This window comes from Hemiscyllium ocellatum, chromosome 10 (assembly GCF_020745735.1).
Source record: "Hemiscyllium ocellatum isolate sHemOce1 chromosome 10, sHemOce1.pat.X.cur, whole genome shotgun sequence".
Taxonomy (NCBI): Eukaryota; Metazoa; Chordata; class Chondrichthyes; order Orectolobiformes; family Hemiscylliidae; genus Hemiscyllium; species Hemiscyllium ocellatum.
This window is the reverse complement of record NC_083410.1, coordinates 11360907-11376751: the sequence shown is the minus strand read 5'-3', so window position 1 is coordinate 11376751 and position 15845 is coordinate 11360907. Positions and strand designations below refer to the sequence as shown.

Genomic DNA, 15845 nt, shown 5'->3' with positions numbered 1-15845 from the left:
CAAACTTGCTTCATCTTGATCATGTTGGCTAGCCACTGAAGTTGACTTGAAGCATGAACTGATCCCAATTTCAACTACCATGGCTATTTTTGCGGAGTAGTTCTGTCTGTGACACATTCACAGTAGGAACCCCCCTTTGACTTGATTTGCTTAATTAATGTTGATGCACCCTTTGGCTAAAGAGAAATCTAGCATCCCCATTAATTATTTGTAATATTAAGGAGTCTATTGGTAACATCATTTTCATGGAAAAATATTTTTATCCAAGTAAAGCTTTGTGATTCATAAATTGACTATAATTTTGCTTTATGATTGATCTTGGCACAGACAGTTCTGCTCAGTTAGATGCAAGATTCAGAATGTGATATTCTAATGTGTTAAGTACTACGTTACTTCAGTAATCCCTCTTGACAAAAATTTGATTTAGCCAAAGACCGATCTGTTTTTGCTTGAAAGATCCATTGCACTATTCGCAAATGAACAAGTGTTTTCTTTGGTCTTGACCAACATCTCAGTCACTGCTAACATCTTTGATACCTTGTTTATCGCATCACAATTTGTGGGATCTTGCAGTGCATAACTGACCACATTTGGCCTACATTCTAACAGTGAACAACTTTACTGAAGCAGTTTGTCATAGCCTGAGGTTTGTAAGAAGCAGAATATTTGAACGATCTTTAGAATGAACACTTGTGATGTGACTTAAATTCAGTCCAGTTTCAGTAAAAGTGCATTTTCCAATCTAAACCAATGCTAGATATGTCAAGGTTGTTTAAGGAACCTGGAACTTCTTTTTTTTCTCAGATTTAAGACCTTCCTAGTTTTTAGTTACAAATAATATCATTACATCTTTGGATGAGTTTTTTGTTGTTTGTGCGAAATGAGTTTTATAACAAGGCTAGAATTTGTATCCTATCCCTAATGGCCTTGAGAGGATGTTAGTGACCTATGTCCTTGAACCACTGCTGTCTGTGATTATATATGTACGCTCAGTGCTATTACAAAGGGTTTGGCCCAGTAGCAGTTAAGGAATGGCAATAAGGTTCAAGTCAGCATGGTTTGAGGCTTTGAGTGCAACATGAAGGTGCTAATGTTTCTGAAAGTGGGCCCTTGGTCATGAGTTTGGAGGCTTGGTGAGTTGCTGCAGTGCATTTTTTAGATGAATTCTCAATGAAATCACTGATTCTCTAGTGATGGGTGAATGTTTTAAGGTGGAACAATCAAGTGGGATGCCTTAACATTGATGGTGTTCAGGTCTTCAGTAGTGGTTGAGTCAGTGTCATACTCTTAAAGCATCTTGTGAGGCAGGCTTTGGTGAGACAGGAGGCAGGTTATTGCAGATTTCCCAGGTCTGAATTGCTCTTGGCTCAATCCAACTCAGTTTCTGGTTAATTGTGCCACCCCCCATCCCCCAATAGTATTTGGTCATGAATGTTACTTGTAACTGAATAATAACCACATGCAGAAAGGCTTGGACATGGACTGTCTGGAGTTTGAGGATTTGGGATAATTCTGAACTTTAGGGTGTAGCTTTGCTCACTGAGCTGTAGATTTGTTATTCAGACATTTCATTACCTGGCTAGGTAACATAATCAGTGGCGACCTTCAAGTGAAGCGAAGCTGTTGTCTCCTGCTTTCTATGTATATCTTTCTCCTGCTTGGGGTTCCTGGGGTTTGTGGTGATGTCATTTCCTGTTCGTTTTCTGAGGGGTTGACAGATGGCATCTAGATCTGTGTGCTTGTTTATGGCGTTGTAGTTGGAGTGCCAGGCCTTTAGGAATTCTCTGGCATGTCTTTGCTTAGCCTGTCCCAGGATAGATGTGTTGTCCCAGTCGAAATGGTGTTTTTTTCATCCGTGTGTAGGGCTATGAGGGAGAGGAGGTCGTGTCTTTTTGTGGCTAGCTGGTGTTCATGTATCCCGGTGGCTACCTTTTCTTCCTGTTCGTCCTACGTAGTGTTTGTGGCAGTCCTTGCATGGAATTTTGTAGATGACATTGGTTTTGTCCATGGGTTGTACTGGGTCTTTTAAGTTTGTTAGTTTTTGTTTGAGAGTGTTGGTGATTTTGTGTGCTACTAGGATTCCGAGAGGTCATTTCTGAAACTTCTTTGATATATGGGAACGTGGTTAGGGTTTCTGGTTGTGTTTTGTCTGCTTCTCGTGGTTTGTTCTTGAGGAATCTGTGCATTGTGTTTTTTGAGTATCCGTTCTTCTTGAATACGTCGCATAGGTGGTTCTCCTCGGTTTTTCGAAGTTCGTCTGTGCTGCAGTATGTGGTGGCTCGTTGGAATAGTGTTCTGATACAGCTTCGTTTGTGTGTATTGGGATGGTTGCTGGTGTAGTTGAGTATTTGGTCAGTGTTTGTCGGTTTTCTGTATACACAGGTTTGTAATTCTCCCTTGTCCTTTCTTTCTACTGTGACGTCCAGAAATGCGAGTTTGTTGTTTCTTCCTCCTTTGTGAACTTTATGCCTGTGAGGGTGTTGTTGATGATGTTAAGGAGTTAGCTGCTTCGCTTCACTTGGAGGTCGCCACGGATGATGTTACCTAGCCAGGTAATGAAACGTCAGGATATCAAACCTACAGCTCAGCGAGCAAACCTACACCCTAAACCTCAACCTGAGCTACAAACCTTCACAAATCTTGCGATAATTCTGAACATTGTGCAATTATTAGTGAACAGCCTTACAATGGACAGAAAGTCATTGAAACTATTTCAGATACTTGGACCTAGCTCACTATTCTAAGAAACTTCAACAATATCATAATTAGATTTTTTTGGTTACTTTTTGTGGGATGCAGATATTACTGACAAGGCAATTTATGACTCATCCATAATTGCCCTCAAAGATGCTGGTGAGCTGCCTCCTTGAGCCACTGCCTTCCATATGATGTGGCCATAAGGCTTGTTTGGACTTTAACCTTGTGACATTATAATTTCAAGTTCAAATTGGTAACATTACACTATTTAAATATGTGTCTAGGAAACTGGAAGCTAAAAGAGTCCTAAATACACTAAGGTTCAACTTAAATGATGTCATTTATTTATTTGTTCATTCATTACATGTTGCTGACTGGCTGGTATTTATTACTCATTCATAATTGCCCTTGAGAATGTAGTGATGAACTGCTAAATTCCATTTCCTGTAGTTGGACCTAAAATGTCCTTAAGATAATTTCAGGATTTTGACCCAGTGACCATAAGGAACAAGAATATATTTTCAGGTTAGAATGGTGAGTGACTTGGAGGGGAACTAGTAGTGTTCCCAATTTTCTGCTGCCATTGTCCCAGAATCTTTGCCAAGACCTGGAGGTGCAGGTGTTGGACCGGGGTGGACAAAGTTAAAAATCTCACAACACCAGGTTATTGTCCAACAGGTTTATTTGAAAGCACTAGATTTTGGAGCACTGCTCCTTCAGGTGACTACAACAACCACCTGATGAAGGAGCAGCACCTATCACCCTCACCTTGACCTCCTTCCACCTATCACATCTCCATCGCCCCTCCCCCAAGTCCCTCCTCCCTACCTTTTATCTTAGCCTGCCTGCCACACTCCTCATTCCTGATGAAGGGTTCTAGCCCGAAACGTTGAATTTCCTGTTCCTTGGATGCTGCCTGACCTGCTGTGCTTTAACCAGCAACACATTTTCTGCTCTGAACTGGGGTTGATCCCTTAGCTTGATGGTAATAGTTGAATGGGGGTATGCCAGGCAATGAGGTTGCAGATTGTGCCGGAGTACAATTCTGTTGCATTTGATGGTCTCCAGCTCCTCATGAATACCTAGTCTTGAGTTGCTAGATCTGTTTGAAGTCTGCCCCAGTTGGCACAGTGATAGTGCAACACAACATGATGAGATTCCCAATATAAACCAGGACTTGGTCTCCATAAGGACCGTGCGGTGATCGCTCTTACCAATACTGACATGGACACGTGCACCTGCAGCTATCAGATTGGTAAATGTGAGGGTGAGGTTGAGTATGTCTTTCCTTCTTGTTCATTCCATCAACCTGTGCTACAAATCAAGTCTAGCTCTTATGCCCTTTGGGACCTGACCAGCTACATCAGTAGATCTGTTGCTGAGCCACCCTTGGTGGTGGATACTGAAATCTCCCACCCAGAGTACATTTTACACCTTTGTCACCCTCAGAGTTACCTCCAAGTATTTTCAATGTGGAGGGGTACTGATTCATCAACCAATAGAGGACAGTGTGTGGCAATCATTAGGAGGTTTCCTTGCCCATGTTTAACCTGAAGCCATGAGACTTCATGGGATCCAGAGCTGATGTTAAGGACTCCCAACGCAACTCCCTCTAATGGGTTTGTCCTACCAGTTACTAACTCAAAACCAGAACCCCAAATTCTCAGCAAATAAAATGATAAATCCCAGTTTACGTCACAACTTCAGAATAATATCTTCTCAAGGTAAGTAGTGCACATTTCTAAGATGTAATGCTAAATGTCACTGATGGTTAGTACTTTGATGGAATGGAATCTTTTTCTATGTATGATAGAAGTTGCATCATATTATGGCTCTCTCAGCATGATGTGTGTATAGGCTACATCATCCTGCACGGGGGGGGGGGGGGAATGTGTGTTGACAAAGCTCATTGCCCAAGAAGCAGCACTCTCCTAGTCAGGGGAAAAAAACAAGACGAAGCAGTGTCATCCAGTGCCAGAGTTGATACATTGTGAGATCCCTCACAGGTCCCAGTGGATCCTTAGAGGCAGCGACACCAAGAAACTCTGGATCTCCTGCAAGTTGCCTTGTTTCCGATCCAGAGATTACTCCTCAGGTAGACCATTAAGATAAAGTGGGTCAATTTCCCAGATCCTTCACTATCCCGACTCAGGCGACTGACTGTGTGGAATTTGCACGTTCTCCCTGTGTCGGCGTGGGTTTCCTCCGGGTGCTCCAGTTTCCTCCCACAGTCCAAAGATGTGTGGGTCAGGTGAATTGACCATGCCAAATTGCCCGTAGTGTTAGGTATGGGGTAAATGGAGGGGTCTGGGTGGGTTGTGCTTCGGAAGGTCAGTGTGGACTTGTTGGGCCACAGGGCCTGTTTCCACACTGTAAGTAATCTAATCTAATCACTGATAGGAAATCTTTCTGGATAGCACTTGCGGGGATTACCGAATTCCTTAAAACTGCAAGAAGGCAGCTCACAATCTTAAGAAACATTCGGGGTTGGATAATATCTGACGTCGAACTCCTCCGGTTGGTTTTTTCAGAAATGCAAGGAAGATCGAAACTGAAAACTGTAGACTGCAAACTGACTTTTTCATTATTGCAGAGGTATGAAGTGGCCGAACATGTATTGGACTATGAGATGGTGCAGTTTGGTTCTGCTCTCGACTCTCATCATCCCGTGGGCAACGGAGGGGAAAGTCGTAAACTCCTTTCATGAATGCAGGCAGTTCTTCTGTAACGGCGAGGAACCCTTTCTATTTAAGATCATTAAGCCCCAAAGAATCTGCCAGTATTATCGTTCCCAGTTCCACTTCGCCACAGCGTACAGCACAGGCCTGCGCATTCCGCTATATTCGGCTTACAAGGTTGAAACGATAAGCTATGAGAACGACAAAAGGCCGAAACTTTTTTTCATTGAACCGCAGGTAAGATGTACTGTCACCACTGAATGTTTCTTCCATAAACCCGGTCGCTAATGGTACACCTTGAGGATGAGGAATGGATCCTCTCAGTATGACGGTCGGGAAGGATTTGCAAAGATGATTTTGGGCTGGGGTCCAAATCCCACCAAGGCTCTTTGGGAATTCCAACTGCTCCTTGTAAAATTCCCAACATTGCCAGAGTGGGATTTTCACAGCTACTTCTCCAAGAAGCAGTTTGGATTTTTTTTTGATGGGGAAAAGGGGGCTTGTTTTAAATTCTTAAATTGCTTTGGTGAGGTTTGTTAGATATGTTATGGTAGAAGGAGGCCAGTCAGCCCATCTTGCCTGCACTAGTTCCTCAAACGGGTATCATTAGCTGGTGCCAATTTCCCGCCTTTTCTCCATCCCCTTGCACACTTTATTTTATCCAAATAACCAACCAATGTCTCTCTTGAATGCCTCAATTGAAACTGCCTCCACTACATTTCCAGGCAATGCATTCCACACTTTAACTACTCACTGTGTGAAAAAGGATTTTTCTCACTTCATGTTTGATTTTAAATCCATGCCCTCTGGCTTACAAGCGGAAACCGGTTTCTCCCTGCCTACAGTGTCAAGGTTCTGGATCTCCTCTTAGCTTTTTTCTGTCCAAGGAGAGAAGTTCCAACTTCTTCAGTCTGTTCTCAAAACTGAAGTTTCTCATCCCTGAAATCATTCTGGTAAATCACTTCTGCACTCTCTCCAATGTGTTTCCATCTACCTAGAATGTGACGCCCAGAATTGTACCCCAGCACAATTGTACGCAATACCCCAGCTAAAATCTAACAATTGGCTTCTTTACATTCAATGTCAATGCTCTTGAAACTCTATGCCCAATTAATGAGGATGGTCTCATCTGGATTACTGTATCACTGCACATCTCACAGACAATAAATGGGGGTTGATGAAGGGTATGAAGTGGGAATTAACAGGGATTAAGATTCTGATTGTGACTGTGAGTTTTTTTTGTAACAAATGAGGATTGAATTAATGAAGTAAGTCAGATGTGGAACTGACTATTTTTGTTGTCCTCTTCAGTTGGATCAACCTGATGGTTCAGATGAGATGAGCATGGAGCAAGGAGTTGAGAACAACCAAGCCCTCAACAGTGATTACAGAAATAAGTCATATGAACGGGGTCACTTGTTTCCATTCTCATTTAACCGTGGCAGTGGTAAGGCCTCATGCACCCTCACCAATGTCGTGCCTAAGACACGACAGTGGAACACCAAATGGTTTCATTTTGCTGAGAAAATAATAAAAAATATGATGTGTCCACCGCTTACAACATTGTTTGTGATCACTGGAGCCATCCCATCAGACAAATTCCTCAACGAGCGGGTTAACATACCCAAGGGAGTTTACAGCTATTTCAGCTGCTGCTCAAATGATTCTGATCACAGAAATAAGTCTAGAAAGAAATCACTCAAATCTGGTGGCTACATTCTACAAGAGACAGGAATGACCCTGATTACTCTGAATGAATTGGTAAAACTGATTGATGAGTCCATTGAAGTCAACCCGAAATGGTCTGAACCTGCAGTTTCCCAAAGTGAATCAATTCTTTTGGAAGAGCTTGAAGAGTTTCTAAAGCCAAAATGGTATGAAAGACCATACAGCCTGGAGCTCAGTAACATCTCAATGACCTTGTTTCATGCTGTGAGCTTTATTATACTGGGTGTCTATGATTGTGTGGCTTTGGTTATTTATGGGGTGTTTGGAGTCATGTGTGGTCTGGGGAATGTTGTTTTGAGAATCATAGGTGTGGTTGTGGCTTTTGTCAATCTATTGCTGGCTGTTGCCGTTGGGGTTCTATTGGCAATCCTTGGATTGATTGGTAACATTTGCTCACAAATCGTATTCCTGGTGATCAAGGGGTTCCTGTTCATTGCCAGTAGTCTTCTGATCCTCATCACCAGTGTAGTTGAGTTCCTTCTGATGTCCATCGCCAGTATCCCCACTCACATCATTAATGCACTCAGTCACCTGTTCATATTGCTTTCCGGGGTGAGTTTTAGTCTCCTGAATTTGTCAAGCGTTGTGCTGCCTGTCTTCATCTCATTGCTCACCTTCCTCATCTCCTTAGTTGGTTTGCTTTCTGGAGCCATTCTTCTGACTGCTGTTTGTACAAACCAGCTCCCAAACATACCTCCCAAAATCATTGAGCACATTAGGACAGCAGGCGATAACCATCCTTCTCACAGCAACATATTCAGATGGCTTTTCCGTGCCCTTTCTAGTCTCTGGAATCTGGTATCCAAGTATTGGCCAGCCATCACCAGAATTCCTGTGTTCTGGAAAGTCTTCCTGTCTGGTGTGTTATTTCTCCCTAGCCTGCTTCTAGGAGGTTGGACAATTGCTGTGGCGGTCTTGGGGGGCTCGACCTCACTAGTAATTACCATTATCTTGGGGACGTATGGGACAATATCGACTGTTGTTATGGGACTTAAATTCTCCATAGCCTTGGGGCTACAGAAAATTTGCAACATAGTCCATTTATGTATTACAAGCATAACCTGGATCTTTAGCCTTCTTAACCCCACACATTATTTCTATCTGCTCACCAGCTTTGGAAAGTACAAAACTATTCCACTCGTATATTCTACTCTCACCTTTTTTGGGATAATAATAATTTTATTGGGAATTTTCTCAATTGTGAACTATTTTCTTCCTAACAGGTTTAGTACAAATAACCCCAACCAATGCAAACAAACTCCCTCAAGCTCCACTGGGTTTTCAAATCTCAGCCTCTCCAGTCAATTTCCTATCTGGTTTAATACCTCACGGACCATTCTCAATGACCATTTCAGATTTGCTGAGGAATTTTGCAGTCTGCATGTCACTCCCACTCTTTCCAATGTCTGTACCGTTTTCATTGATAATGCCAGGACTCCCATAACCCTCTTAAGAACAGCCTTCTTAAACTCTGCCACAGATATCAGAGAAGCTAATGTGAATAGGTCATTGATCAGGATTAGTTTATTGATTATTATTTTCATCTTAATTATACTGAACTGTGATTCCCTTAAAAATATTGTTACAAACTTTCTTCAAGTAATCTTTTTCACAGGAATTCTCATGATCATTTCTGTAATGGTAAGGGATATAATTAATCCACAGAGGGACGAAGATAATTAGTCCAATAATGTAACATTTAATTATACAAGTCTAAATTACAGAGTTTTCATGAATTTCATAGATATCTGACATGATAGTGGTGACTATACTTCAGAATATTAATTGGCTGTTAAGTGCTCTGGAAGTCTGAGGTTCTGAAAGACATTAGATGTCCTATATATTCTTTTTCCTTCACTTTATTTCTCAAAATATACTAGAGGTTGTGGTGCAGAAGGGATCCAATGAGCCCACTGTGCCTCTGCTTATGTAGAGTAGGACTGTCTGCTGCAGAACCTATGCATGCCTTGCATCTCTAAGGGTGTTATACCATTGTAAATAGTGGTTGGTGTTTAAATGGCAACTTGTCCGTTATCATTTTGTGTTGTCTTTTATAAGTGTGTATGAGAAATTGGGATTCGCTGTGCACATGCCTTGCATTGTGGGAAATGAAAGAACTTGCATTATTTGTTTTATTTACATTTTTCATGGTCACTGACAAGACCACCATTTGTTGACCATCACTAATTGTCCTTGAACTGAGTGGCTTGTTGGACCATTTCAGTGGGGCTAGAGTCACATGTAAGCTGGTCAAACAGATTTCCTCCTATAAAGGGCTTTACAGAAACAGGGAACTTTTAATAGCAATTAATATTGCAATGAGTGTAGGAGTTGGTAGGTCATGTTGTGGCTGAACAGGACATTATTTAGGCCACTTTTGGAATATTGTGTTCAATTCTACTCTCCCTGCTATAGGAAATATTGTGAAACTTGAACGAGTTCAGAAAAGATTCACAAAGATTTTGCCAGGCTTGGAGCATCTGAGCTAAAGAGAGGGACTGAATAGGTTGGGGTTACTTTCCCTGGAGAATCGGAGGATGAGGGATCACCTTATAGAAGTTTATAAAATCATGAAGGGCATGGATAAGATGAATAGCCAAGGTCTTTTCCCCTGGGGTAGGGGAGCCCAAAGATAGAGGGCTTAGGTTTAAAGTGAGAGGGAAAAGGTTTAAAAGGGACCTAAGGAGCAATATTTTCATGCAGAGGATAATGCATGTGTGGAAAGAGCTACCAGAGGAGATGGTGGAGGCTGGTACAACTGCAACAATTAAAAGGCTTATAAATGGTTATATGAATAAGAAGGGTGTAGATAGATATGGGTCAAATGCTGGCAAATGGAACCAGATTAATATAGAATATCTGGTTGACATTGGGTAAAAAGTGAGGTCTGCAGATGCTGGAGATCACAGCTGAAAATGTGTTGCTGGTTAAAGCACAGCAGGTTAGGCAGCATCCAAGGAACAGGAAATTTGACGTTTCGGGCTTCCTAATGAAGGGCTTATGCCCGAAACGTCAAATTTCCTGTTCCTTGGATGCTGCCTGACCTGCTGTGCTTTAACCAGCAACACATTTTCAGCCATTCCTAATGAAGGGCTTATGCCCGAAACGTCGAATTTCCTGTTCCTTGGATGCTGCCTAACCTGCTGTGCTTTAACCAGCAACACATTATCTGGTTGACATTGTCAAATTGGACCGAAGGATCTGTTTCGATGCTGTGCGTGTAATGTCTCTGTGATTCGATAACATTGGTTTCATGATCACCATTAGCCTCGCCTTCAATTCTAAATTTATTGATTGAATTCAGTAGCTGCCATTGTGAGATTGGAATGGATGTCCTCAGTGCAGGTGTCTGGGCTTTTGGATTATTAATCCAGTGATATTATCACTACACCACCACCTCTCCTTATATTCATATGGTACCTTTCATCATCTCAGTTCATGAAAAAATGCTTTACAGCCAATTAAAGTACCTTTGAAGTCTAAATCACGCTGTAACCTCCAAACCACCCAAATGACTATATTAGATTATCATAAGAAACATCAAAAATGCATTAATTACTGCAATAAAAAATCTAAATTTCCCTCGAGTAGACAGAGCCTTTTGGAATAGTGATTGCTATTGAGAGATCAGAATTTATATCCTGTAGGTGTTGAGGAAGCAAAAACCAACAAAATGTTGAAAACTCACTCCAGTATCAATGAAAGGGAAAGGTAGGTTCAGTTTTGACAAATATGTGTATGGAAGGTAACTTATGTTCAGGAGGTAGCTGCTGAGCTTCTGGGTTCCAAGATCTCTCCAACTCCAGGACCTTTTGGCCATAGAAGGATTGTTCAACGCACAGCTCAACATGCTAAGCCTACTAATCTTAACGACACTTTTCCATGATTTGTCAAAGTGGAAAAAAAAAGCATGTGAACATATGAACTGAGTATACTTATAAGCTCAGGTCAGTTGCTAACGTAAAAGTTTTTTAAAAAATCATATTAATTAGTGTGAAGAAATAGCCATCTGCCATGAATTATTAAGTTTCAGTCTAAAGGGTTCAGATAGACCATCAGTATGAAAACATAACTCAAACAGCTTTGATAATGAAATTTAAATTGATTGTAATTCCACACAGTGAATTATAATGTATAATGAATTATATGTGAGTTTGCCTGCTTCTGTAGTTGCTTTGCACTTTTTTCTTCCCATTTGAAGCAAGAAATTGCTGTGAATCAGATGCTTGAGGAATAAACACACCCTTCCTTGACCATTGATCTGTGCTGACTTCACTGACTGCAGCTCTCATGATGGCAAAAGCATTACATTGTGGATTTTGGAATCACAGGGCTAGTCAAAGGGAAAACTAAAACTGGGTCACTCCTTCTGTGTGTCATCCTTTCTGTAGTTATTGAAAGTGTGAGCATTTGGGTGAGGACAGGCTGAGGTACCCTGAGGTGACCCAATGTTTGAATATCCTACTGACACGTACTGTCACAACTCACAGATGAGAAACTTGAGGCAAGTCATTTGTCTGAATCATAATACCAAATTAGTACCAAAAGCAACAGTGTAAAATCTGCCATTTGGACCAGTATGACGTTGGAAAACTCTTTTCCCTCAAGTTTACCAGCTGAACTGACTTTGTCTCTTTTCTTGTCTCTGTTGTGATAAATTAAAGTATTGCAGTACTTTAAGGGCTGAGATTGAACTGAAAGATTTGTCCTTATATTACTTGTGCAATGTATAGCTTTTTGACAACTACAATTTCAGTAATAAACTTTAAGATGTACCATGCATGGACCAGAAGCGACTATTTGATTCAAGCTGCCCTGCTTGGTTAGATGTGGCATTGAAACATGCTAAGCTGGATCTGCATGTATTGAATGTATTTTATTTACATAGAAAGCAAAGCTTGTTTTAATAAAGGTTTAATCTTTGGAACCATATGTGGTACAGTATTCTACTTTTTTTTTAAGAAGCTCATTTTATTTTATCAAATCATGCAAATATTCTCGGAACTTGATGCATAAAGTAACACCAAGAGCTTGTTAGTCCGTTTTGAGAAGATTTGTAGCTCAAGTTGAGGTCACCCACAAACGAAGCTGCATTAGAAGGTTTTTCAATGAGCCACCACACACTGCAGCCCAGAGGAACTACACAGAGCAGAGGAAAATCACCTATACAGTGTATTCAAAAAGAATGGGTACCCAATGAACACAGTCCACCGATTTCTCAGCAACAAACCACAACAAGCAGACAAAACACGTCCAGAAACCCTAGCTACTCTCCTCTACATCAAAGACATCTCAGAAATGACTGCCAGACTACTCAGACCTCTTAGCATCATGGTAGCCCACAAACAGGGTGGCACGGTGGCACAGTGGTTAGCACTGCTGCCTCACAGCATCAGAGACCCGGGTTCAATTCCCGACTCAGGCGACTGACTGTGTGGAGTTTGCACGTTCTCCCCGTGTCTGCGTGGGTTTCCTCCGGGTGCTCCGGTTTCCTCCCACAGTCCAAAGATGTGCGGGTCAGGTGAATTGGCCATGCTAAATTGCCCGTAGTGTTAGGTAAGGGGTAAATGTAGGGGTATGGGTGGGTTGCGCTTCGGCGGGTCAGTGTGGACTTGTTGGGCCGAAGGGCCTGTTTCCACACTGTAAGTAATCTAATCTAATCTAAAAAAAAACCTACCAACACACTAAAACAGCAACTAATGAACTTGAAAGACCCTATACAGACAACAAATAAAACTAACGTCATTTACAAAATACCTTGCACAAACTGTGACAAATACTACATTGGACAAACAGGCAGAAACCTAGCCACATGAACATCAACTAGCCTCAAAACAATATGACCCACTCTCATTAGTATCCTTACATACAGATGAGGAAGAACACCACTTCGACTGGGAAACACATTCTTCCTAGGACAAGCCAAACTGAGACATAGATGAGAATTCCTAGAAGCATGGCATCCCAACGGGAACTCTATCAAAAAACCATTGACTTGGATCCCATTTAACACCCCCTGAGAAAGAGAACAGGAAATGACACCACCACAGGAAAATACATCACCACAGGAAATGACATCACCAACCCAAGGAATCCTAAACACATAAATAGAAAGTGGGCCATGCCACCACTGCTTCATCTGGAGGCTCGCAGATGATGTTACCTGGTATGGTGATGAAACATCTGAAAATGAACCTTACAGCTCAGCGAGCAAACCTACATCCACCAAGAGCTTGTATTTATAGTGTACCTTTCTCATTCCAAAGCATTCTAAAGTGCTGCATCTGAGTACTATTAAACAAATTGATGTAAATCCACATCAAAAGATATTAGGTTAAATGACCAAAGACTTGGACAAGGGGGTAGATTTTAACATGTGCCTTCATAGGGAGGAAATGAGACTGAGATGACAGGGAGAGAATCTGAGCTGAGAGCCCTGGAGCAATTGGAATATGGAATGTGCAAGAGGCCAGAATTGGAAGAACACAGAGATCTCAGAGACATAACAGAGGAGATGGTTACATGTCTGTGGGAATACCACTACCTGCAAGATCCCCTCCAAGTTAGACCTCATCCTGACTTGGAACTATACTTGGCTGTCATTGGGTCCAAATCCTGGAACTCATTCCCTATAGCACTCAGTCCTTACCCCTATGTGGACTGCAGCAGTATAAGAAAGCAGTTCACTACCATCCTCTCATGGATATTTCCCATTACTCAATAAGTGATGAACTTGGTAGTGATGCCCAGTTCCTACAAAAGAATTTTTAAAAGGTTAGGGAAGGAAGAAGCCATGGAGGGATTGGGAAACATGGATGAGGATCTAGTGTACAAGGAATCCTGGCTCCCATTGAAAATGTACAAAAGTGGGAACAGAATATTATCAAAGAATCTTATAAGACCATAAGAAATAGAAACAGGAATAGGCCATTCAGCCCCTCGAGCCCACTCTGCCATTCAAGAGGATCATGGCTGATCCAACATTCTTCACTGCAATTCCTTCAATGGTCTCTGTGTTTACTTCAGATTTCCAGCACCTGCAGTTTGTTGCTGTTGAATTATAATGTCAGTCTTGAATGTTTCAGTTGTCCTCAGCACTTTGGACAGAAGTGAGTATCAGACATCTACCATCCCTTGGGTGAAACAAATGCTTCCTGATTAGCTGCAGAATTGGCTGACACTAATTTTAAGATCAGACTCCCTTGTTTTGCAATCTCCCAACCAAGGAAATAGTTTGGCAACCTACCATCCTTTGAAATGACACTTAGATGAAGAACAAAGAACAAAGAAAGAACAAAGAAAATTTACAGCAAGGAAGAGGCCCTTCTCCCCTCCAAGCCTGAGCTGATCCAAGTGTACTGTCTAAACCTGTCGGTCAATTCCTAAGCATCTGTATCCCTCTGCTCCCCACCTACTCATGCATCTGGCCAGACGCATCTTAAATGAACCTACAATGCCTGCCTCTACCACTTCTGCTGGCAACGTGTTCCAACCGCCCACCACCCTCTGTGTGAAGTACTTACCACGTGTATCCCCCTTAAACTTCCCACCTCTCACTTTGAAAGCATGACCTCTCATTATTGAATCCTTCACCCTGGGAAAAAGCTTGTCTCTATCCACCCTGTCTATACACTTCATGATTTTGTAAACCTCAATCAGGTCCCCCCTCAATCTCCTTTTTTCTAATGAAAACAAACCTAACCTACTCAACCTCTCTTCATAGCTAGCACCTTCCATACCAGGCAACTTCTTCGTAAACCTTCTCTGCAACCTCTCCAAAGTGTTCACACCCTTTTGGTAATGTGGCACCCAGAACTGTACACAGTATTCTAAATGTGGCCGAACTAATGTCTTGTACAATTTTAACATGACTTGCCAGCTCTTATACTCAATACCCCATCCAATGAAGGCAAGCATACTATATGCCTTCTTGACCACTCTATCCACCTGGGCAGCAACCTTCAGTGTACAATGGACCTGCACTCCCATATCTCTCTGCCCATCAACTTTTCCCAAGGCTCTTCCATTCATTGTATAATTCGCTCTAGAATTAGTCTTGCCTAAATGCAACACCTTACATTTGTCTGGATTGAACTCCATCTGCCACTTTTCCGCCCAACTCTCCAGTCTATGTATATCCTCCTGTATTCTCTGACAATCCCTTATGCTTTCTGCTACTCCACCAATCTTTGTGTCATCTGCAAACTTGCTGATCATACCAACAGTCCCCTCTTTTTAGATCAGTCAAGTATATTACAAACAACAGTGGCCCCAACACTGACCCCTGTGGAACACCACTGGTTACCTTTCTCCATTTTGAGAAACTCCCTTCAACTACTACTCTCTGTCTCCTGTCGCTCAACCAGTTCTTTATCCACCTAGCTAGAACACCCCGCACACCATGTGACTTCACTTTCTCCATTAGTTGAACAATGGGGAACCTTATCAAACGCCTTACTAAAGTCCATGGATATGACATGGTCCATGTATATGAAGAGGTGAGTTCTTTGCCTGATGTGCCTCAGGTTGTGGCAGTCTCTGTGTCACTTTTGCTGCAGAGAAGGTTTGTTGAGAAACAGCATGATTCACTGGCCTCTGTTTTTCTACCTGTTTTACCTATATGTCCTCTCAAATCCTTTCAATATTTTAAACATCTCAATCAGACAAACCTAACTTCCCTGGCTCCAGCAAGTGCATTCTCAGTGAATTCTGGAAGCAGTTATTTGAGAGGCTGCCCCAATG

At 41.9% G+C, this 15845-nt stretch overlaps 1 protein-coding gene across 1 annotated transcript; it reads left to right on the top strand.

The window, feature by feature from the left end:
• Positions 1 to 5309: 5309 nt before the first annotated feature.
• LOC132819279 (endonuclease domain-containing 1 protein-like) lies at positions 5310 to 8332 on the top strand. Its single transcript, XM_060830704.1, has 3 exons — positions 5310 to 5612; positions 6687 to 7655; positions 8327 to 8332. The coding sequence occupies exons 1-3, from the start codon at positions 5310 to 5312 to the stop codon at positions 8330 to 8332; spliced, it is 1278 nt and encodes a 425-aa protein (XP_060686687.1).
• Positions 8333 to 15845: the final 7513 nt, after the last annotated feature.

Excerpts from the sequence above, each read along its gene's own strand:
- LOC132819279 (XM_060830704.1), top strand. The coding sequence starts at position 5,310 with ATGTATTGGACTATGAGATGGTGCAGTTTGGTTCTGCTCTCGACTCTC. Across the intron at positions 5,613-6,686 it reads TTTTTTTCATTGAACCGCAG|TTGGATCAACCTGATGGTTC; the intron begins GTAAGATGTACT and ends TGTCCTCTTCAG.